At 41.0% G+C, this 24,083-nt stretch overlaps 2 protein-coding genes across 2 annotated transcripts; both read right to left on the bottom strand.

Annotated features, from left to right (window-relative positions):
* Nucleotides 1–420: 420 nt before the first annotated feature.
* Nucleotides 421–8,483, bottom strand: LOC138644442 (centromere-associated protein E-like). The gene is made up of 2 exons (XM_069732818.1): nucleotides 7,741–8,483; nucleotides 421–1,677 (listed from the first exon to the last, which is right to left on the bottom strand). The coding sequence occupies exons 1-2, from the start codon at nucleotides 8,364–8,366 to the stop codon at nucleotides 822–824; spliced, it is 1,482 nt and encodes a 493-aa protein (XP_069588919.1). The 5' UTR covers nucleotides 8,367–8,483; the 3' UTR covers nucleotides 421–821.
* An 11,472-nt stretch (nucleotides 8,484–19,955) lies between these two features.
* On the bottom strand, nucleotides 19,956–23,685 carry LOC138644441 (uncharacterized). Its single transcript, XM_069732817.1, has 2 exons — nucleotides 22,997–23,685; nucleotides 19,956–22,217 (listed from the first exon to the last, which is right to left on the bottom strand). The coding sequence occupies exons 1-2, from the start codon at nucleotides 23,608–23,610 to the stop codon at nucleotides 22,052–22,054; spliced, it is 780 nt and encodes a 259-aa protein (XP_069588918.1). The 5' UTR covers nucleotides 23,611–23,685; the 3' UTR covers nucleotides 19,956–22,051.
* Between the last annotated feature and the right edge of the window lie 398 nt (nucleotides 23,686–24,083).

The following is a 24,083-nucleotide window of genomic DNA, read 5'->3' as shown; positions in this document are numbered from 1 at the left end:
ACTTCACCACTTAATGGCATCTTGTATAGTCATTTTTAGACCTTTGACATTTCTCCTTTATTACGTAATGGCTGATACATCACTGATCACTCACATCCTTCACGTATCACATAGAAAATCTGTCTGGACCAGAGTTTTCAAAATTGTATCTGATTGTATAAATATTTAAGCCCAATTCTATCCTTCTTACACAGAAGTAGTGTGGAAATAAATGGGAGGCAAGACTGTCCTTATACCTGCTCATAGAGCCTGAAGAAGGACCTTCATCAGTCTGAAAACATTCCCGCAATGCTACAATGCTTTGTGAGATACTGATTAATTAAATAAAGTCTATTCTATAGTTTCTTCCAAAGTCAGGAGTGCGGTTTATCCTCTTGTTGGATAATAATTTTTATTGTTATTAGGAAAAATACAGAAACTGAGAAGAACAATTTTAATTTATTTGATTTATAAACTAAAAATAATAACTACAAGTGTCAGCATTTTTTGTCAACCAAAATCAACTTCTTGTTGGCTTCCAGGCTGCAAATGATAATTGGATTGTATTAATAATTACTATATGTAAATAGTCATAAAGGTCATCGATTGTCGTATCCCTGATCTGATTATGATATCAGTCATGTACAGAACATGTAGTAGTAAAATCATGATATTGTTTTAACCTCTTTATTATGGCACAACAGGACACTTAACCCTTTAAAAGTAATTTTTTTTAAGTCACTGAGATTCTAGTAGAATTTTTTTCTGCCTCTGGGGCCATTATTTAAATTCTCTGCCCCATGCTTGGTCCAAAACCTCATCCTGTACCTATCCAATAATAGTCAATGTTTCCGCATATACTGTGTCTCCAACACATCGGCCAGTGTCTTCAGTAAATCGCTCAGGGTGTTCACCACATCCGCCTTTGTTTTCTCCACATTGTCCGATGTCTTAAACATATTGAACCGTGTCTCCAACATGTCGACCTCTGTCTCCAACATATTGATCTCTTCCTTCGAAACATTATCCTGTGCCATTAACAGATTTCTCTGCGTCTTCAATAGATTTCTCTGTGTCTTCAATAGATTTCTCTGCCTCAATAGATTTCTCTGCCTCAATAGATTTCTCTGCCTCAATAGATTTCTCTGCGTCTTCAATAGATTTCTCTGACTCAATAGATTTCTCTGCGTCTTCAATAGATTTCTCTGCCTCAATAGATTTCTCTGAGTCTTCAATAGATTTCTCTGACTCAATAGATTTCTCTGCGTCTTCAATAGATTTCTCTGCGTCAATAGCTTTCTCTTCGTCTTCAATAGATTTCTTTGTGTCTTCAATAGATTTCTCTGCGTCTTCAATTGATTTGTCTCCGTTTTCAATTGATTGTTTTGTTTCATCAGATCTTTCTGCTTCTCTAACAAATTGGTTTGTGTCTTCAACAGACCGGACTGAGTCTTCACCAGAGTCGTCCATCTCTTTACCATCTGCATAACAATATATGTTTGCTCCTCAGACGCCTCTATCTCATCGTCAGATATATCCGGATCTTCAGAAGAACAGTCTGTCTTTACGTTACAAGTATCTGCCCCCAACTCTTCTGTATCATCACTGGTAGCATCGGTCTCATCCCCAGCAGGACATCTCGGCACCAGCAATATTTGTTTCCACAGATGTTCTATTTTGTTCATCAACTTCACCAACCTGATACATAATAATAATAATAATAAAAAAAAAATCAGTTAGATGCAAGGTTAAAAATCAGAACTTACTCTCCTGATACTTGAAACCTAGTTTTTCTCCTGACCTTTTACTTTTGTATCTGAATCTAGGGAGTGAGTAAATTTCAGCAGCCGCATGTATCAGCAACGGAGCTACTATCTCAGAGTCACTTGTAGAAACACAAAGAGGGATATCTATTATTTATCATAAACAGGTTCCAAAATTTGCCACAAGACATGGTCAAAAGTTTCAACTTTTTGCTCTTTGTGTTACTTTTGTAAAAAAAAATAAAAATAAATTGAGGGTTTAACAAAATGGAGCTTGGTCCCTCCCTGAACAGAGGAATAACTTGCATGAGAAAGTACGTAAAATCAAGAGCTGCTTTAGATTTAATTTTCTGGTGCAGAGACAGCCAACAGATATGCCACATTTATTATACATTCTATACATTCCCTCCCATTGTTTATATACCCAACGTACATAGGTAGAGGCATACACTCTGGATTCTGGGTGTCCGCACACCACCTGGTCAGGGTATTTAGATACAGATCGGGGGTAGTAAAATGAAACTTTGCCCCATATGAGGGAAAAACTACTCATCACCCTGTAGATGTTTCCTACTTGCTCCGCTCTTTCCTCTTTATGGCAATTTGCAGTAGATCAGAAAATCACCAGACATTCTTGATACGGTTTATGATGTACAATAACAAATTGTATTGTGGTACTGTGTTAGCCCAAAAATCGATGTGAATACTTTTCTGCCCAATGATGACAGAAGTATTCTCGGAGTGATACCTTTATTGGCTAACCAGAAAATAATATGTTTGCAGCTTTCAGAGCACAGAGGCTCCTTCTTCAGGCAGATTACAAATAGATTAATAAAGAAAAAAGCACAATATTTAAAGAATACTACAGCTGGACATTTGTTCAGGGGGGTGGGAAGTGTGATGCCTTGTAAAGATAAGCCAAGGAAATCAAATTAGGCATTTTCTTACAAATGGAGAGGCAGTGGGAATATGTTCTTAGTTATCTGGAGCCCATCTGGTGGAGGTGTGAATTGTATCCATGTAGTGACTCATAAATCCAGGTGTTAAATTGAGTCCTAGTGTCAAAAAATTGAACATCTTCATTAGTTTGAATTCCCAAATTTTTCTTTCCGGTCATCCTTAACCCCTTTACCCCCAAGGATGGTTTGCACGTCAATGACCAGGCCAATTTTTACAATTCTGACCACTGTCCTTTTATGAGGTTATAACTCTGGAACGCTTCAACGGATCCCAGTGATTTTGACACTGTTTTCTCATGACATATTGTACTTCATGATAGTGGTAAAATTTCCTTGATATTACCTGCGTTTATTTGTGAAAAAAATGGAAATTTGGCGAAAATTTCGCAATTTTCCAACTTTGAATTTTTATGCAATTAAATCACAGAGATATGTCACACAAAATACTTAATAAGTAACATTTCCCACATGTCTACTATACATCAGCACATTTTTCAGGTGTTTCACACGAATTTTTGTAATGTTTAAATAAAAATTAACATTTAATTTTTTTTCACAAAAAATTTACTTCAGCTCCAATTTGTTTTATTTTACCAAGGGTAACAGGAGAAAATAGACCCCAAAAGTTGTTGCACAATTTGTCCTGAGTACGCCGATACCACATATGTGGGGGTAAACCACTGTTTGGGCGCATGACAGAGCTCGGAAGCGAAGGAGCGCCATTTGACTTTTCAATGCAAAATTGACAGGAATTGAGATGGGACGCCATGTTGTGTTTGGAGAGCCACTGATGTGCCTAAACATTGAAACCCCCCACAAGTGACACCATTTTGGAAAGTAAACCCCTTAAGGAACTTATGTAGAGGTGTGGTGAGCACTTAGACCCACCAAGTGCTTCACAGAACTTTATAATGCAGAACCGTAAAAATAAAAAATCATATTTTTCACAAAAATTATCTTTTCGCCCCCAATTTTTTATTTTCCCAAGGGTAAGAGAAGAAATTGGACCCCAAAGGTTGTTGTACAATTTGTCCTAAGTATGCTGATACCCCATATGTGGGGGTAAACCACTGTTTGGGCGCATGGGAGAGCTCGGAAGGGAAGGAGCGCCGTTTGACTTTTCAATGCAAAATTGACAGGAATTGAGATGGGACGCCTTGTTGCATTTGGAGAGCCACTGATGTGCCTAAACATTGAAACCCCCCACAAGTGACACCATTTTGGAAAGTAGACCCCCTAAGGAACTTATCTAGATGTGTGGTGAGCACTTTGACCCACCAAGGGCTTCACAGAAGTTTATAATGCAGAGCCGTAAAAATAAAACAAAAATTTTTTCCCCCAAAAATTGTTTTTTAGCCCCCAGTTTTGTATTTTCCCGAGGGTAAAAGGAGAAATTGGACCCCAAAAGTTGTTGTCCAATTTGTCCTGAGTGCGCTGATACCCCATATGTGGGGGGGGGGGGGGGGGACCATCGTTTGGGCGCATGGGAGGGCTCAGAAGGGAAGGAGCGCCATTTGGAATATAGACTTAGATGGGATGGTCTGCAGGTGTCACATTGCGTTTGCAGAGCCCCTAATGTACCTAAACAGTAGAAACCCCCCACAAGTGACACCATTTTGGAAAGTAGACCCCCTAAGGAACTCATCTAAATGTGTTGTGAGAGCTTTGAACCCCCAAGTGTTTCACTACAGTTTATAACGCAGAGCCGTGCAAATAAAAAATATATTTTTTTTTCCACAAAAATTATTTTTTAGCCCCCAGTTTTGTATTTTTCCAAGGGTAACAGGAGAAATTGGACCCTAAATGTTGTTGTCCAATTGTCCTGAGTACGCTGATACCCCATACATTGGGGTAAACCCCTGTTTGGGCACACAGGAGAGCTCGGAAGGGAAGGAGCACTGTTTTACCTTTTCAACGCATAATTGGCTGGAATTGAGATCGGATGTTGTGTTTGGAGAGCCCCTGATGGGCCTGAACAGTGGGATACCCCCCAATTATAACTGAAACCCTAATCCAAACACTCCCCTAACCCTAATCCCAACGGTAACCCTAACCACACCTCTAATCCAGACACACCCCTAACCCTAATCCCAACCCTTTTCCCAACTGTAAATGTAATCCAAACCCTAACCCTAACTTTAGCCCCAGCCCTAACTGTAGCCTTAACCCTAACTGTAGCCTTAACCCTAGCCCTAACCCTAACCATAACCCTAGCCCCAACCCTAACCCCAACCCTAACTTTAGCCCCAACCCTAACTGTAGCCTTAACCCTAGCCCCAACCCTAACCCTAGCCCTAACCCTAGCCCTAACCCTAGTCCCAACCCTAACTGTAGCCTTAACCCTAGCCCTAACCCTAACCCTAACCCTAGCCCTAACCCTAACAGTAGCCCTAACCGTAGCCCTAACCCTAATGGGAAAATGGAAATAAATACATTTTTTAAATTTTTCCCTAACTAAGGGGGTGATGAAGGGGGTTTTGATTTACTTTTATAGTGGGTTTTTTAGCTGATTTTTATGATTGGCAGCCATCACACACTGAAAGACGCTTTTTATTGCAAAAAATATTTTTTGCATTACCACATTTTGAGAGCTATAATTTTTCCATATTTGAGTCCACAGACTCATGTGAGGTCTTGTTTTTTTGCGGGACGAGTTGCCGTTTTCATTGGTAACATTTTCCGGCACGTGACATTTTTTGATCGCTTTTTATTCCGATTTTTGTGAGGCAGAATGACCAAAAACCAGCTATTCATGAATTTCTTTTGGGGGAGGCGTTTATACCGTTCCGCGTTTGGTAAAATTGATAAAGCAGTTTTATTCTTCAAGTCAGTACGATTACAGCGATACCTCATTTATATCATTTTTTATGTGTTTTTTATTTTATAGAAAAAATAATTATTTTGGCATCACTTTATTCTCAGGACTATAACTTTTTTATTTATTTGCTGATGATGCTGTATGGCGGCTCGTTTTTTGCGGGACAAGATGACGTTTTCAGCGGTACCATGATAATAAAGCGTTGTTTTTTGCCTCGTTTTTTTTTTCCTTACGGTGTTTACTGAAGGGGTTAACTAGTGGGACAGTTTTATAGGTTGGGTCGTTACGGACGTGGCGATACTAAATATGTGTACTTTTATTGTTTTTTTTTTATTTAGATAAAGAAATGTATTTATGGGAATATTTTTTTTTCTTTATTTAGGAATTTTTTATTTTTATTTTTTTACACATGTGGAAATTTTTTTAAAAACTTTTTTACTTTGTCTCGGGGGGGGGGGGGGGACATCACAGATCGCTGATCTGACAATTTTCACAGCACTCTGTCAGATCAGCGATCTGACTTATAGCGCTGCGGCTTACCAAGCGCCTGCTCTGAGCAGGCACTTGGTAAGCCACCTCCCTCCCTGCAGGACCCGGATGCCGCGGCCATCTTGGATCCGGGCCCGCAAGGAGGAGGAGGTAAGAGACCCTTGCAGCAACGCGATCACATCGCGTTGCTCCGGGGGTCTCAGGGAAGCCCGCAGGGAGCCCCCTCCGTGCGCGATGCTTCCCTATACTGCCGGCACACCGCGATCATGTTTGATCGCGGTGTGCCGGGGTTAATGTGCCGGGGGCGGTCCGTGACTGCTCCTGGCACATAGTGCTGGATGTCAGCTGCGATAGGCAGCTGACACCCGGCCGCGCTCCCCCCGTGAGCGCGGCCGATCGCGTATGACGTACTATCCCTTCGGTGGGCATACGGGCCCACCCAACCTCGACGGGATAGTACGTCATATGTCAGAAAGGGGTTAAAATGACCTTTTAGTATTAAGAATTTTAAATCTGTCACACTGTTTCCAGGACCAGAGAAATGTTTTCCCACAGGTGTGTCCGAACTATATTTGTTGGTAATATGTGGGTACACGTTTTGCATTTTTTATTGTTACAAGGGAATGTGCCCGTCACTATTACCAACAAATATAGTCCGTGTACCAAACACAAATCAGGACTATAAGGTCACGGGTTCCTTTTCATGTACATCCTCCAACGTGGTGTACATGATACTGTCACGGGACTACCGCGACAGAGAGGTTCCAGAGAACCGCAGCGCTCTGGGCCTCATTCACACACAGTGAACAGAAGCTCTTCACCTGTATTCTGACCTGGCTGCTTTGTGCCAGCAGTGCAGGAGTTAACTTTATTGCTGAGAGCTGGGTCTCTCTCAGCTGAAGTGGATTTTGTAATCTGATCCTCTATATAGACCCAGTCCTGACTACAGCTAGAGTCAGTGATCAGTTCTACTGCCTGGCTTGGAGGTTGAAGGAGCATAGTGTTGGTGTTGGAGGTTTATTTACAGAGATTGGTGTCTGCTGTTTTGGTTGCATGTTAAACCTGTTTTCCTTCTTAGTTTTTTCCTTATCTTCCCTTCTATGTGTTACTTCTGTGGTTGTGTGAGCATTTGGTGAGTTTGAATCTTTTAGTTACCTTGTCTGTATACCCTCCTATTTGTTGTATTATTACACTGGTGCAGTCCACCTCCTTTGGGGGGAGAGGGGGCCACTGATAGGGCCTGCACAGGAGACAGTGATACGCTGGCAGCTCGGGCCTCCTAACCATCATAGGTACCCCCGAGATAAGGGAAAGCCAGGGCCCCATTAAAGTGGTAGGGACAGGTGCGGGTCCCAGTACGCCGTCCTGCCCCTTTATCGCCGCTTACGGCGTGACAGATACTATGTACGAGGTGCCCTGGAAGTATTTATATTTGGGAAACCATGCAAAGAATACAAACAAGGATGAATCTACACAGACACACAATCAGGAATGAAATGGACACACCTGTGGGAAAACATTTCTCTGGACCTGGACACAGTATGACAGATTTAAAAGTCTTAATACTAAAAGGTCATTTTAAGGATCACAGGGAAAGAAAAATTTGTGAATTCAAACTAATGAATATGTTCAATTCGTTGACACTAGGACTCAATTTAACACCTGGATTTATGAGTCACTACATTCACAGCGATTTATACTGTCTAGAAATAGATAAATATGTGACACCTACCTGATGTGGTTACAGATCCAGGATTTCTCGCACACGGTGTCCCGGGAGGTCTCACCACAGCAGGAGTAGGAGCCATCTGTGAAGGTTCCAGGATGATCCATGTCCAATGTCAGGGCTAAACCCACTGAGTAAGCGGTCTGAGGACACAACATGGACTGTGGAGACTTCTGCACTCCCTCAGTGTTCTTCTGGACTGTATCACCATAACCAATAAAGTGGGAAACCTCGTGGATAATTGTATCTTGCTGGGATTTAAATTTTGAATCCATTTTCCAAAATGGTGCACATAGGTAGATGGTTCTATCTTCAGAGCCGCGGTATACATACGCACTAATTCCAATATCTTGCTTGGGATCTTTATTTTTTGCAAATGTCACTTTCTCTAGTTCTCGGATCAGCTCCTCCACCAGATCTGTGGTTAGGAATGGACAAAGCTTCTTCAAATTTAGTTCTCCAAACACCTCGGGATCTTCCACCAGGAGACTTTCCTTTTTCTTCAGAGCATCAGATAATAGTCGTTGGGTTTGTTCTTTAGCTTCCGTGGCCTGCTTTCTCTCATCTTCACTCAACAAACATCGATTATTCATGGTCCTTCTCTTTGGCTTCCGTGGCCTTACTGTTTTCATCCTCAATTCCAAAGTGCCTCAGAAGTCTCGAGAGCACTGTTCTCTATACAGGTGTCGTTACCTTTCTGTACAAATCCTTCTGGCGTATGTACATTCTGAAAACTGCACAGAAAGTCCCAGAGCTGTTTTCACTTTCACAACTACTTTATTACGTGCTGATATAACACAGATTTGTTATCTAAAAAAGAAAGTAAAAAGCACTGGCGCTCCTGATAGTCCCTAGTGGGGAAACAAAATTGCTGAATGTAGAGTGCTGCTGGTGATTGTGACAGGTTCTGTGTAGACCTGTAAAGTATATAAAATGAAAAAGAGTGGTATTCACCTGCGCTGTCTACAAAAACGAACAATAAAATGAAAAATAAATGAATAAGAGAGCACTTACTTAATGAGTAATCACTGGTTATGCAGTGGATGTTGTAATGGGTCTTTAAAGTACTACCAGAATCTTAGGGGAATGAGGAGAGAAAAAAAAAAAAAAAAAAGGGGGGTAAATGTTTGTATTGGTGAATATAGTGAGACTAAATAGATTTATAATATATACTCACTCAGATATTAAATGGAAATGTGCAATGAAGAGACGTGATCCCTGTGTATCTGCAATTGATGCGGGTATTGTGATGACCACGGTTGCTTAATCTTCAGAGGTTTATAGTAGATGCCCCTGCTTAGATAAATGTACAACCTTTATAGGTAATGGTGGTTTTAAATAAATGTGGTCTAGTTTTCCCAGTACACAATAAACTTACTGCTGGTGGGAGTAGCGCAGGATTCCGTTAGGTTAAGGTAGTAAGATGACCGTCAGATACTGGCTGACAAGGATTACTGTGATTAGAATTGATTGCCCATATGTTGAGATGAGAAGAAATGCTCCCCTAGTATGTTGGAGCACTAATATGCCACAATTGCTATGTGCACATAAAATATGCTATACTCACTGCGGTGCTGAGTGCGGAGGGAAGCGGTTCCGGAAAGTCTGAGCCACCGCTAGGTATACCACTATGACAGAGCGGTGGGTTAAGGAGAGAGTGGCGGCAGAAGCCGTGCGACCGCGAAACCTTGCGTGCCCCGGCCGGATGCAGCGCTGAGGTAGCGGTCGGAGAGGGTGGGCAGAGCTGCTGGTGACGTTACCACGCTACGGGGCTAAAGAGGACAGGTGTGCTAGTATAGCTAGTCAGCAAACCAATGCATTTCAAGGGCTCAGGCCCTCTTCATCAGGGTTAATCTCCGACCGCTACCTCAGCGCTGCATCCGGCCGGGGCACGCAAGGTTTCGCGGTCGCACGGCTTCTGCCGCCACTCTCTCCTTAACCTACCGCTCTGTCATAGTGGTACACCTAGCGGTGGCTCAGACTTTCCGGAACCGCTTCCCTCCGCACTCAGCACCACAGTGAGTATAGCATATTTTATGTGCACATAGCAATTGTGGCATATTAGTGCTCCAACATACTAGGGGAGCATTTCTCCTCATCTCAACATATGGGCAATCCATTCTAATCACAGTAATCCTTGTCAGCCAGCATCTGATGGTCATCTTACTACCTTAACCGAACGGAATCCTACGCTACTCCCACCAGCAGTAAGTTTATTGTGTACTGGGAAAACTAGACCACATTTATTTAAAACCACCATTACCTATAAAGGTTGTACATTTATCTAAGCAGGGGCATCTACTATAAACCTCTGAAGATTAAGCAACCGTGGTCATCACAATACCCGCATCAATTGCAGATACACAGGGATCACGTCTCTTCATTGCACATTTCCATTTAATATCTGAGTGAGTATATATTATAAATCTATTTAGTCTCACTATATTCACCAATAAAAAAAAAAAAGGGGGGTAAATGTTTGTCTTTTTTTCTCTCCTCATTCCCCTAAGATTCTGGTAGTACTTTAAAGACCCATTACAACATCCACTGCATAACCAATGATTACTCATTAAGTAAGTGCTCTCTTATTCATTTATTTTTCATTTTATTGTTCGTTTTTGTAGACAGCGCAGGTGAATACCACTCTTTTTCAGATTTGTTATCTGTTCAGCAGAATAGCCAGGCAAGTTAACCCCTGTACGGGCAAGGGTGGCGCAAGGCGCAAACTTTTCATTCCATAGTGAAATGTGTAACTTTCTTCATCCATAGGACATCGATCCTTGGCCATATGTTAGTGCATCGGTATCTCCTGTTGAACCCAGTTATGGGGGAAACGAGTCGAGATTGACTTTGGCATTTACCTGTGTATCTGGAGCACCATGTCTATACAGATAAGCACTCTATTGTGACCCTATGTATTTTTCGCAAGGTTAATCCTTTGGCCAATTGATTGTGATATAAATGTTTACTGCTGTTATGCATGGTGACATCTAGTTTCCGGTTTGTGCTCTGGGTTTTTTTATCTTCCCCACTACATATCGTGCCTACGACAGAGTATTACCAGCAACATATATAGGCCAACTGGCCCTCTGTTTCATTCTTTACGTCTGGTTAGGGGCTGGTACAGAAGCACAGGGACAGCGGACGCACAAGCGGGGGCGTCACTTCTCACCATCTTAGGGTGGCAACCTCCGCATATAGGTAAGTGAACAGTAGAGGAGGCATATAGTGTCAGTTCACCCCTTTATCCACTTCGGCTGAGTATGATTGACTATATCGTTAGCACAGTTACTGTAGACACTGGCACAGTAGGATCTACCATTGATGTAGGTAGCACTAAGGTACATTTCTGGGTTATACTACGTCCATCGATGAGGAGTTATGTTGTAGGACTATGGTCGCCTTTCACATTACATTTAACATAAAACCCTTGTGGTCAGATTACGGCGATACCCAACATCTCTAGCAATGAGAATTTAGTATACTACTGCAATTGACAGAAGGTCATTGGGCTAGATTTTGATACATTATACTAGCCTACCTTCTGGTTATATTAGTTACCTACAACTATTATATTTATCTTTATTTTTTTTGCACATCGCACTTTCACCTTGGTGTGGGTATAAAACTTCAATTTTTAACAAAACTTGGTAAAAGTTATATTTTAAAAGGGTTTTTTTCTTAGTGAGATTTTATTGTTACCCTTCCATATATCTACACACGTAAGACTAACTTTCCTATACTGCATCTTAATGGAGAATTTGTGTTTTTCTTTCTTCCTTAAAGTTCTACCCCAATGCTTATACTATCAGCAAGAATAAAAAACCCGGTTTACTTTAAAACTTATTTTAGCCTTTTATATTGTTTTTATGCATTTTTAAAAAAATGTTAATAGAACTTACTTATTCTTTTAACTATTATTTAACACAGGAGAGGCAGTTCTCCAAGGCGAAATTAAATCCATCATCAGACGATTGAGCTGCAATCCAGATCACGATCACTAAGAGCCTTAACTTTACTTCTCTGGCGATACAGCCGTACGAGGACTTGTTATTTGCAAGTTATTTAATGGCATTATTCTGTTGTTCATGTACTTTGTTGTGTTTTTTTTCAAAGTCAAGATAAATACAAAAATAGCAATCGTATTATTGTTAATTTGGAAATATAACCGGCATCCTACAGGTATTTGCTTCAGATTATTTTTCTAGATTTCCAAAAAGTTGTACATTAATAGATGGCGCTATCCTTAGAAGTCACGGTGTTGGCATCATTACTAAGGTCGCAAGCGTCGCTTTCTTTGGTCCCTGAATCTGCGCCATCACCAGATATAAAGTGAGTAATGGAGGCCGTATATTCATGTTCTGGTCTAAACACCACTTGGAATCTTCGACAAAACTTTCCTTTATCATCAGAACTTTGGATAAGAGTTGAAGAGTTTATTTTTACATTGATTGGTTAGAATATATTTTTCTTTTAGCTTCTAAATCTGATCTCACTGGGGAACTGCTCGGACGTTGCTCTAGTCACTAAAGTTTCTTTTTTAACCAGGCAAAAGCCTTACGCAGTTTCTTCATATTCTTAGTCATGGAAGTGGAACAAAAAGTCCCTTCATTTCTTTAATTTTGTTTACAAATAAAGATTGTAGCACAACTGTAACCAGAAACCCCACTCAGAAACATTTGGATTTTACCCCTTTACCATACCACCCCCTCCAAACTCTGGTGGGACACCCACAATAGAAGAGATGTCATGAGTGATATCCATTCTTCAATTGTTTAATTTTAAGTCTGTCGCTTATAATGGAATATGGTGGAAATTAACAGACAAAACCTAGGATAACAAAATAATGATCAAGTACCCGGCAGTAAATTCCGACCAACTATTGTGAGAAGCTTGTGGAAGGAGATCCCAAACGTCTAACCCAAGTAATTCAGTTTAAGGGCAGTGATGCCAAATACTAATGACATGGATGGAAACTTTTGACTTTGCAGTAAGTAATAAAAATGCCTTAAAACATTCTCTCTCTCTCAATATTCTGGCATTTGGCAAATATTAATAATTATGGTAATCCTAATTGTCCTACACGGGAAAGGTTTATTCTGATTTCATGTCAAATATGGAGAAAAACTTGCAGATGTGTCTTTTTATAGTGGATGGAAACTTCTGGTTTCAACTGTATATATACACCCATAAATAATTATTATTATGAAGTAAAAAAAATAGTCACAGCTACATTCAGCAGAAATTAGCGGACAAATTTTGGTGCTATTTTTCCTCGTGTGAAAATGTTAAAATCTGGGGCTAAAATTAAATTTTAGTGGTAAAAATATAATAATTTTGTCTTCATTGCCTAATTGTATAAAATTCTGTGACTCATCTGTGGAGTCAATATGATCACTGCACCCCTAGGTGAATTATTTGAGAGGTGTAGTTTGTAAAATGGGGTCTCTTATGGGGGATTCTACCGTTTTGGCACCTTAGGGGCTCTGCTAATGTGACATGGCACCCGCAAACCAGTCCAGATAAATGTGAACTCCAATATGGCGCTTCCCTTCTGAGCTTTGCAATGTGTCTCAAAAGTAGTTTTCAACCGCATATAGGGTATTGGCGTCATCAGGAAAAAGTGCAAAGTTTGGAGTCCATTTTCTCCTACTATCCTTGTGAAAAATATAAAAACTGGAGCTAAAATAACATTTATGTGGGAAAAATGTTTTTTTTTTTTTTTTAAATCTTTTCACTGCTCTACGTTATAGACTTCTGTGAAGCAGCTGAGGGTTCAAGGTGCTCACCACACATTTGAATACATTCCTTGAGGGGTCTAGCTTTCAAAATGGGGTCACTTGTGGGGGTATTCCACTGTTTAGGCTCTCAAAACGAGACATGAAACCAGCAGACCATTCCATCAAAGTCTGCGTTCCAAAACGTCACTCCTTTTCTGAGCCCTGCCACGAGACTAAACAGTATTTTACCCCCACATATGGGGTATCGGTGTACTGAAGCGACATTGAACAACAAATTGTATGGTGCAATTTATTATTATTATTAATTATTATTATTTATTTATATAGCACCATTAATTCCATGGTGCTGTACATGAGAAAGGGGTTACATACAGGGTTATAGGCATCGATTTCACACGTTACCTTTATGAAAATACTAAATTTGGTGCTTAAAAACATTTTTGTGGGGAAAATGTGATTTTTTTTATTTTTACTGCTCAATGTTATAAACTTCTGTGAAGTACCTGAGGGTTCAAGGTGCTCACCACACATCTAGGTAAGTTACCTAAGGGGCCTAGTTTCCAAAATGGTGTCACATGTGGGGGGGGGGGGGGGGGAGGTTCCACTGCTTAGGCACATTAGGGGCTCTCCAAACATAACATGGCACCCACTAATTATTTCAACAAATTTTGCATACAAAAAATGACACCTTCCCTTCCAAGCGCTCCTGTGCCCCCAAACAGTAGTTTTCCCCCACATATGGTGCATAATCACAATTACCGGCCCCCCGCCATCAGACAGTTTCCAGAGCAGTGATCCTAATCAACGTTCTCACTTTCTCAGAACCACGTGAAAACCCGAGGGACCCACCACATCCGATGCACATTTTGCTTGGATTAAGCATTTCCAAGCGAAACGCGCATCGGTGTGATGGGTCCCCCGGGTGTTTATCTTCATGTAACTATACCTTTTTGTACCTTTGGTCTATTATGTAGGTACCTCTACTATGCCATCACATTGGACATATATGTATATCTTATTTTGCCATTATTAATTCGGTGCATACAGGAGGCTCCTTTATCTTGCCTTATATACCACACACCTTTACCTTCTCATTACAACTTTGCCTATTAGAATAGGGGTTTACTTGTGTTACTGTGTTTTTTACTGCAGCTTTTTTTCACCATTGGCTTCCTGATGTATTGAGGATTTGTTTCTTTCTTACTGTATGATAGCTTATAGAGTAACATTACGTGTGCATAATGAGATACACATTTAACAGATAACTTATGTATAAATTTTGCTCTGTACAACACTATCTGTGAGCATCATCAATACCCCCGGGTGTACCCACCCAAATCGTTGTTGTACCTGTGGTATTTGTCTTACGGTTTTTATAAATATATATTTTTTATGAAGTTCGTTAATAAAATGTATTATTTTAATTGGGATACGGCTGTGTTTAACACTCCGTTTCTTTGGTGCCTTAATAAAGATATTCAGAATTTATTTAATTTAATTTACAAAATAAAAGAATAACAGCGCTTGTGTTACAGAACCCCCAGTACCAAGAATATGTTATGCTATATATATTATGTATAAGTTTCCATGTGACATGCATCAGTCCACAGGCTGCGCCCCTGGACAAGATATTATCTTTCTGACCTCCCCCACCTTTGTAATTCCCACAGTAAATACCAGCAGGCTCCGGCCCCCTGCGGCTATTGTAATGTATGTCCGGCCTGTTTTTTCTATTGGCCTGCCCTGTGTATCTGTGTTATATATTCTGTGTGCTGTAAATAAAGTGTGTTCTTTTAGACTGGAAAACGTGGAGTAGCAGTCAGCTATTATATGCTCCCATGTAATCAAGAAATTCTAGCCAGCGTCCTTCATTCAGAATCCAACAAAAGCAGAGTGGACCTCCTGAAACACTTTACATCAGCACAATTTTCGAACCAAAATTTTTTTTTGTTAGGGAGTTATAAGGGTTAAAAGTTGACCAGAAATTTCTCATTTTTACAACACCATTTTTTTTTTTAGGGACCACATCTCATTTGAAGTCATTTTGAGGGGTCTATATGATAGAAAATACCCAAGTGTGACACCATTCTAAAAACTGCACCCGTCAAGGTGCTCAAAACCACATTCAAGAAGTTTATTAACCCTTCAGGTGTTTCACAGGAATTTTTGGAATGTTTAAATAAAAATGAACATTTAACTTTTTTTTCACACTAAATTTATTTCAGCTCCAATTTGTTTTATTTTACCAAGGATACCAGTAGAAAATTGACCCCAAAAGTTGTACAATTTGTCCTGAGTACGCTGATACCCCATATGTGGGGGTAAACCACTGTTTGGGCGCATGGCAGAGCTCGGAAGGGAAGGAGTGCCGTGTGACTTTTCAATGCAAAATTGACTGGAATTGAGATGGGACGCCATGTTGTGTTTGGAGAGCCACTGATGTGCCTAAACATTGAAACCCCCCACAAGTGACACTATTTTGGAAAGTAGACCCCCTAAGGAACTTATCTAGATGTGTGGTGAGCACTTTGACCCAACAAGTGCTTCATAGAAGTTTATAATGCAGAGCCGTAAAAATAAAAAATCATATTTTTTCACAAAAATGATTTTTCGCCCTCAATTTTTTATTTTCCCAACGGTAAGAGAAGAAATTGGACCCAAAAAGTTGTTGTCCAATTTGTCCTGAGTACGCTGATACCCCGTATGTGGGGGGGTGGGGGGTGGAGGGAACCACTGTTTGGGCGCATGGCAGAGCTCGGAAGGGAAGGAGCGCCATTTGGAATGCAGACTTAGATGGATTGGTCTGCAGGCGTCACGTTGCATTTGCAGAGCTCCTGATGTACCCAAACAGTACAAACCCCCAACAAGTGACCCCATATTGGAAACTAGACCTCCCAAGGAACTTATTTAGATGTGTTGTGAGAACTTTGAACCCCCAAGTGTTTCACTACAGTTTATAACGCAGAGCCGTGAAAATAAAAAAATTTTTTTTTCCACAAAAATGATTTTTTAGCCCCCCATATTTTTATTTTCCCAAGGATAACAAGAGAACTTGGACCCCAAAAGTTGTTGTCCAATTTGTCCCGGGTATGGTGATACCCCATATGTTGGGGTAAACCCCTGTGTGGGCGCACGGGAGAGCTCGGAAGGGAAGGAGCACTGTTTTACTTTTTCAACGCAGAATTGGCTGGAATTGAGATCGGACGCCATGTCGCATTTGGAGACCCCTTGATGTGCCTGAACAGTGGAAACTCCCCAATTATAACAAACCCTAATCCAAATACACCCCTAACCCTAATCCCAACGGTAACCCTAACCACACCTCTAACCCAGACACACCCCTAACCCTAATCAACCGTAAATGTAATCCAAACCCTAACTTTAGCCCTAACCCTAATGGGAAAATGGAAATAAATACATTTTTTTTAATTTTATTATTTTTCCCTAAATAAGGGGGTGATGAAGGGGGGTTTGATTTACTTTTATAGCGTTTTTTTATATCGAATTTTTATGATTGGCAGCTGTCACACACTAAAAGACGCTTTTTATAGCAAAAAAGGTTTTGCGTCTCCACATTTTGAGAGCTATAATTTTTCCATATTTTGGTCCACAGAGTCATGTGAGGTCTTGTTTTTTGCGGGACGAGTTGACGTTTTTATTGGTAACATTTTCGGGCACGTGATCACTTTTTATTCCGATTTTTGTTAGGCAGAATGACCAAAAACCAGCTATTCATGAATTTCTTTTGGGGGAGGCGTTTATACCGTTCCGCGTTTGGTAAAGTGGATGAAGCAGTTTTATTCGTCGGGTCAGTACGATTACAGCGATATCTCATTCATATTTTTTTTATGTTTTGGCGCTTTTATACGATAAAAGCTATTTTATAGAAAAAATAATGATTTTGGCATCGCTTTATTCTCAGGACTATAACTTTTTTATTTTTTTGCTTATGATGCTGTATGGTGGCTCGTTTTTTGCGGGACAAGATGACGTTTTTAGCGGTACCATGGTTATTTATATCTGTCTTTTTGATCACGTGTTATTCCACTTTTTGTTCGGCGGTATGTTAATAAAGCATTGTTTTTTGGCTTTTCTTTTTTTCTTACGGTGTTCACTGAAGAGGTTAACTAGTGGGCCAGTTTTATAGGTTGGGTCATTACGGACGCGGCGATACTAAATATGTGTACTTTTATTGTTTTTTTTTTATTTAGATAAAGAAATGTATTTATGGGAACACTTTTTTTTTCTTTATTTAGGAATTTTTTTTTTATTTTTACACATGCGGAATTTATTTATTTTTTTAAACTTTTTTACTTTGTCCCGGGGGGACATCACAGATCGCTGATCTGACAGTTTGCACAGCACTCTGTCAGATCAGCGATCTGACTTAGAGCGCTGCAGGCTTACCAGCGCCTGCACTGGACCCGGAAGTAGTCCCTGCAGGACCCGGATGCAGCCTCGCGGTCATTTTGGATCCAGGGCCTGCAGGGATGGGAGGTAAGAGACGCTCGGAGAAACGCGATCACATCGCGTTGCTCCGGGGGTCTCAGGGAAGCACGCAGGGAGCCCCCTGCCTGCGCGATGCTTCCCTATACCGCCGGAACACTGCGATCATGTTTGATCGCAGTATGCCGGGGGTTAATGTGCCGGGGGCGCTCCATGACCGCTCCTGGCACATAGTGCCGGATGTCAGCTGCGATAGTCAGCTGACACCCGGCCGCGCTTTCCCCGTGAGCGTGGCCGATCGCATATGACGTACTATCCCGTCACTGGGAATTAATTCCCAGGTCACCTTGACAGGATAGTATGTCATATGGGATTAAAGGGTTAATGATTTCTACTATTCTGGCTCTGACTTTCTTTTTGTCCCTTTATTTTTTTCTGTTATACCCATCTACATGAGGATAGGGTATTAATTAGGATTATATATTATACTAGATGGTGGCCCGATTCTAACGCTTCGGGTATTCTAGAATATGCATGTCCACATAGTATATTGCCCAGCCACGCAGTATATTGCCCAGTGACGTAGTATATTGCCCAGTGACGCAGTATATTGCCCAGCCACGTAGTAAATTACCCAGTCACGTAGTATATTGCCCAGCCACGTAGTATATTGCCCAGAGTCACGTAGTATATTGCCCAGCCACGTAGTATATTGCCCAGAGTCACGTAGTATATTGCCCAGTGACGCAGTATATTGCCCAGCCACGTAGTATATTGCCCAGCCACGCAGTATATTGCCCAGCCACGCAGTATATTGCCCAGCGACGTAGTATATTGCCCAGTGACGCAGTATATTGCCCAGCCACGTAGTATATTGCTCAGCGACGCAGTATATTGCCCAGCCACGTAGTATATTGCTCAGCGACGCAGTATATTGCCCAGCGACGCAGTATATTGCCCAGCCACGTAGTATATTGCCCAGCCACGTAGTATATTGCCCAGCCACGTAGTATATTGCCCAGTCACGTAGTATATTGCCCAGCCACGTAGTATATTGCCCAGCCACGTAGTATATTGCCCAGCCACGTAGTATATTGCCAAGCCACGTAGTATATTGCCCAGTCACGTAGTATATTGCCCAGCCACGTAGTATATTGCCCAGCCACGTACGTAGTATATTGCACAGCGACAGAGTATACAGCACAGAGCCACGTAGTATACAGAGTTAAAATAAAAATAAACATATACTCACCCTCCAAACGCCCGTTGAAGTCCTGGTCCTGTGCGCGGTGCAGGCGTCAGCTTCCGGTCCCAGGGTGTGGTGATGTCGCGGTCACATGACCGTGACGTCATGGCAGGTCCTTCTCGCGCAGGACCCGTGATGACGTCGTGGTCACATGACCGTGTTGACAGCAGACGGCAGCTTCCGGTCCCAGGGTGTGATGACGTCGCGGTCACATGACCGTGACGTCATGGAAGGTCCTTCTGGCGTTCCATCATTGGGACCGGAACCTGCCGCTTGCATGGAGCGGTCACCGCAGCGTCGCGAGGAGCGCGAAAGGCGGCGGATGGTGAGTATAGCAGGATTTTTTTTAATTATTACTTTTAACATGACATATTTTTACTATTGATTTTGCATAGGCAGCGTCAATAGTAAATAGTTGGGGACACACGGTTAATAGCAGCGGTAATGGAGTGCGCTACACCGCGGCCATTAACCCTGTGTGAGCGGTGACTGGAGGTGATTATGGAGCGGGCGCCGGGCAGTGAGTGCAGGGGAGGGACTAATCGGACTGTGCCCGTCGCTGATTGGTCACGGCAGCCATGACAGGCAGCTGCCGAGACCAATCAGCGACTTGGCTTCCATGACAGACAGAGGCCGCGTCCAATGAATATCTGCGACAGACAGAAGGACAGACAGACAGAAGGACAGACAGACAGAAGTGACCCATAGACAATTATATAGTAGATAGGATATGTATAGGATTATACATTAACATTATCCTCATCAATGTGCATTACTACCACAACTTTGAGGGTAATACATGATTTTTAATTATATTTATTAAAATCTATTTTTCAGAATAATTCTATTTTAACTTTATCAGTGAACAGAATTCTTAAATGTGATTTGTCAAATCCTACTCCTGTACAACTCGGTAAAAGACCGGCGTACACAACAGCAAATCTCACTGAGCGCTTAATATAAATACATATTGAGAATTAATTCTGCCGATAGCAGGTGGAGATGATTTCTATGGTTCTTTAACCCCTTAGTGACGGAGCCAAATTTTTGAAATCTGACCAGTGTCACTTTATGTGGTAATAACTCTGCTTCAACAAATCCCAGTGATTTTGAGACTGTTTTTTCGTGACACATTATACTTTATGATAATGGTAAATTTAGGTCAATATGTTTTGTGTTTATTTATAAAAAATATCAAAAATTTGAGAAAAATGTGAAAAAATTAGCAATTTTCTAAATTTGAATGATTATCCCTTTAATCCAGATGGCCACACCACAGCAAACCATTAATAAATAACATATCCAGCATGTCAGCTTTACATCAGCACCATTTGTAAAATGTTATTTTATTTTTTTAGCATTTTAGGAGGTTTAAAAATGTAGCAGCAATTTTTCATTTTTTTCAAGGAAATTTACTAAATTTATTTTTTTAGGGACTTATCCATGTTTGAAGTGACTTTAGGGTTCTCATATATTGAGAAACCCACAAACGTGATACCATTTTAAAAACAACACCCCCTGACATATCGAAAACTGCTGTCAGGTAGTTTATTAACCCTTCAGGTGCTCTACAGGAATTAATGCAAAGTGGCATGACAGAAATGAAAATGTGTATTATTACCACCTAAATGTCTCTAACTTCTGAACAGGTTACAACAGACATCAGACTCTAGGGCCGATATTTGGACGTGAATTGCCATCGCAAACATCAGGACCTCACAATCATGATCTGAGGGCACCAATTGGGATAAAAAAGAAGCCCCCACACTCTGTTAACCATTTATAATGATGTAGTCACAATTTACAGCAGCATCTAAGGGGTTAAACAGATTTGGACGGTGCAAACACTGATCGTGGCTGATGCAGAAAGTTGTCAGTTATAGTGCACAGCCGACAGCTGCTGGATTGTTACCTGTATGGGGAGGCTATTCTCTTATATCTCAGGTCAGTTAAAAGGCGTATTGGCGGTCATTAAGGAGTTAAGCTGTACTTTTTTTTTTTTAAAGTCACTGACATTCTGGTAACTTTATTCTACTTTTGGCCTCTATTTCAATTTGCCTGAGCCCATAGTTGGGGTTGAAAACATCAGTCTGTACTTTCAATAAATCAGCCTGTAACTTCAACATCTTTATCCTTCTGATATCACTCAAAGTCTTCACAGTACTTGGGTTTATCTTTTAAGTATCAGATTGTGTCTTCAACATATTGAACTTTCTCTCCACTTTATTTGCCTCACGCTTCACCATTTTTCGGCCATTATCTTTACTAAAAATGGAATCAAGCTTCACAGTATTGGCCATTGTTTTCACCATATACACCAGTGTCGTCAACATATCTGTGTCCGTCTCCAACATATCAGCCACTGTCTCCCTTATATCATCTTTTGTTGTCACCAAATCGGCCTTTGTCTGGAACTGATCCTCCAGAGTCTTCACACTATTCGCCTTTGTCTTCAGAACATTATTCTGCGTCATCAGATTTTGCGGTTTCTTCATTAGATTGATTTGTTTCTTCATCAGATTTTTCTGCTTCATTAACAGTTCTGTCTTTTCATCAGAGTCATCCATCTCTTTTCACACTGTACAACATTATCTGTCTGCTCTGCAGAAGTATGAATCTCGTCATCAGACGTATCGGCATCTTCAAAAGAAGCGACTGTCCTTACACTACAAAGTATCTGACTCTTCATCAGCCACATCTGTATCATCAGGTAGGCTACGTTCACATTAGCGTGGCGACGCAACGCGCGCAAAAACGCGTGCGTCGTTTTTGATGAAAATCGGACGCACAGAAAATGCTACATGTAGCGTTTTCTTGCGTCCGACGCTAGCGTCGGAAACGACGCACGTGGCGAAAAACGCCACCAAAACGACGCACGCGTCCCCTATGTTAAACATAGGGCGCGTCGCCGCTGCGTCGCCGCTGCGGCGCCGACGCAATAGCGGCGCAACGCTAATCTTAACGTAGCCCTAGTATAGGTCTCATCACCATCGGAATATCTCCGCACCAGCAATAGTTGCTTCCTCAGTCGTTCTGCTCTGCACATCGACCTGATAAATAAAATGAAAAAAGAAATATATATATATATATATATAATTTAAATTATCTAGTTAGGTCTAATGTTAAACATCAGAACCTGCATGTTGTTCTTCTGTAAGGTATTCTGCCTTCTTTCTATTGTATCTGTATCTAGGAAGTTGCTAGATTACAGCAGCCATGATTATCATCTATGTAGCAAACATTTAGCCACAAATATTCATAAAAACATTATATAAAAAAAGTCCCAAAATATTTCTCAGAAGGCAAGTATGGCCAAAAATTGTGTCTTTTTACTTTTTTTTTTTTAAGAACATAATACAAAAAAAGTGTGACAGAAGCAAAAGGGAGCGTGGACGCTCACAGCACCGGGATAGTCGCGTCAGAAAACGTATAAAATTTTGAATAGTTCAGAGCTGTTGTAAATTTGTTCTGAAACACGGGAGTCCTAAAAGACATGACAAATTTTTATGACCATTGTCCCAGTTAACACATTTTGATGCATCATTCTAGCAATATTCCCGCCATAGTTTATATATCCAATATACCTAACTAGAGGAATGCTACCAGAACATGTACCCGGCTCCTGAGTGCAGGGGGTGTCAGCGCACCCCTTAATCTTCCTCGGGGTATAAAGGGCTAGAGCAACAAATTGAAAAATTGCCATACATATGAGGTGAAACCCTAACTAGAACTTTTTCTGCTTCACTTTTTGCTTTGCTCTCCATTCTTTTGGTTATTTATAGTATACTAGTAAGTTACTAGACGTAACACATAAATATGTGACACCTACCTGACATAGTAACAAACCCAGGATTTCTCGCACACGGTGTCCCGGGAGGTCTCACCACAGCAGGAGTAGGAGCCATTTGTGAAGGTTCCACGATGGTCCATGGACGATGTCAGGGCTGAAGCCACAGAGTAAGCCGTCTGAGGACACAACATGGACTGTGGAGACTTCTGTACTCTGTCACTGTTCTCCTGGACTGTATGACCGTAACCAAGAAAGTGGGAAACCTCGTGGATAATTGTCGCTTCTTGGGATTTAGATTTTGGATCCATTTTAAAAAATCGTGCACATAGATAGATGGTTCTATCATCAGAGCCGGGGTATACATACGCAATAACTTCTAGATCTTCTTTAGAAATTCTATTTTTTGCAAACGTCACCTTCTCTAGTTCCCGGCTCAGCTCCTCCACCAGATTTGTGGTGAGGAATGGACTATGGTTCTCTAACTTCAAGTCACTAAACAACTTCAGATCTTCCACCAGAATTTCCTTTTTCTTCAGAGCATCAGATAAAAGTCGTTTTGTTCGTTCTTTAGCTTCCATGGCCTGCTTTCTCTCATCGTCACTTAGCAAAGTCGGATTGGTTATTCCAAAAATTCCCAGAAGTCTTGAGAACATCGTCCGGTCTACAGGTGTTTTCACCTTTCTGTACAAGATCTGCTAGTGTGTTATTTATATTCTGTACAGAAAGGGGAGAAAAAAAATCCCCGTGATCATTTTCACTTTCGATAATAAGTTTTTTATTACTTGATAAAGTACACAGATTTCCAGAATCGCCTCCCAGGTTAACCCTTGTATCAAGGTTGTGTTGCACCCTTGTGCCCAGAGTGACACGTTACTGTTTAATAGCAAATTTCTGTTTTTGTTTCTCAAAAGCTCTTCCCCAGATGCTTCTGCCATATATGACCACGTTGCACAAGCTATAATGTGGCTAGAACAGCAAGAGTAAGAAACCCCATTTACTCTTGGATACTTTTTTTTGCCTTTTTATGTTGTATCGTGCTTTTGTATAACTTATTTTACTTTTTTTTGTTTTTTAAAGAGAGTTCGCTTTTCAAGATGAAATAAGATCCACCATTAGATGGTTATGG

Source organism: Ranitomeya imitator, chromosome 7 (genome assembly GCF_032444005.1).
Source record: "Ranitomeya imitator isolate aRanImi1 chromosome 7, aRanImi1.pri, whole genome shotgun sequence".
In the NCBI taxonomy this organism is placed as follows: Eukaryota; Metazoa; Chordata; class Amphibia; order Anura; family Dendrobatidae; genus Ranitomeya; species Ranitomeya imitator.
This window is presented reverse-complemented; position numbering and strand designations above follow the sequence as displayed.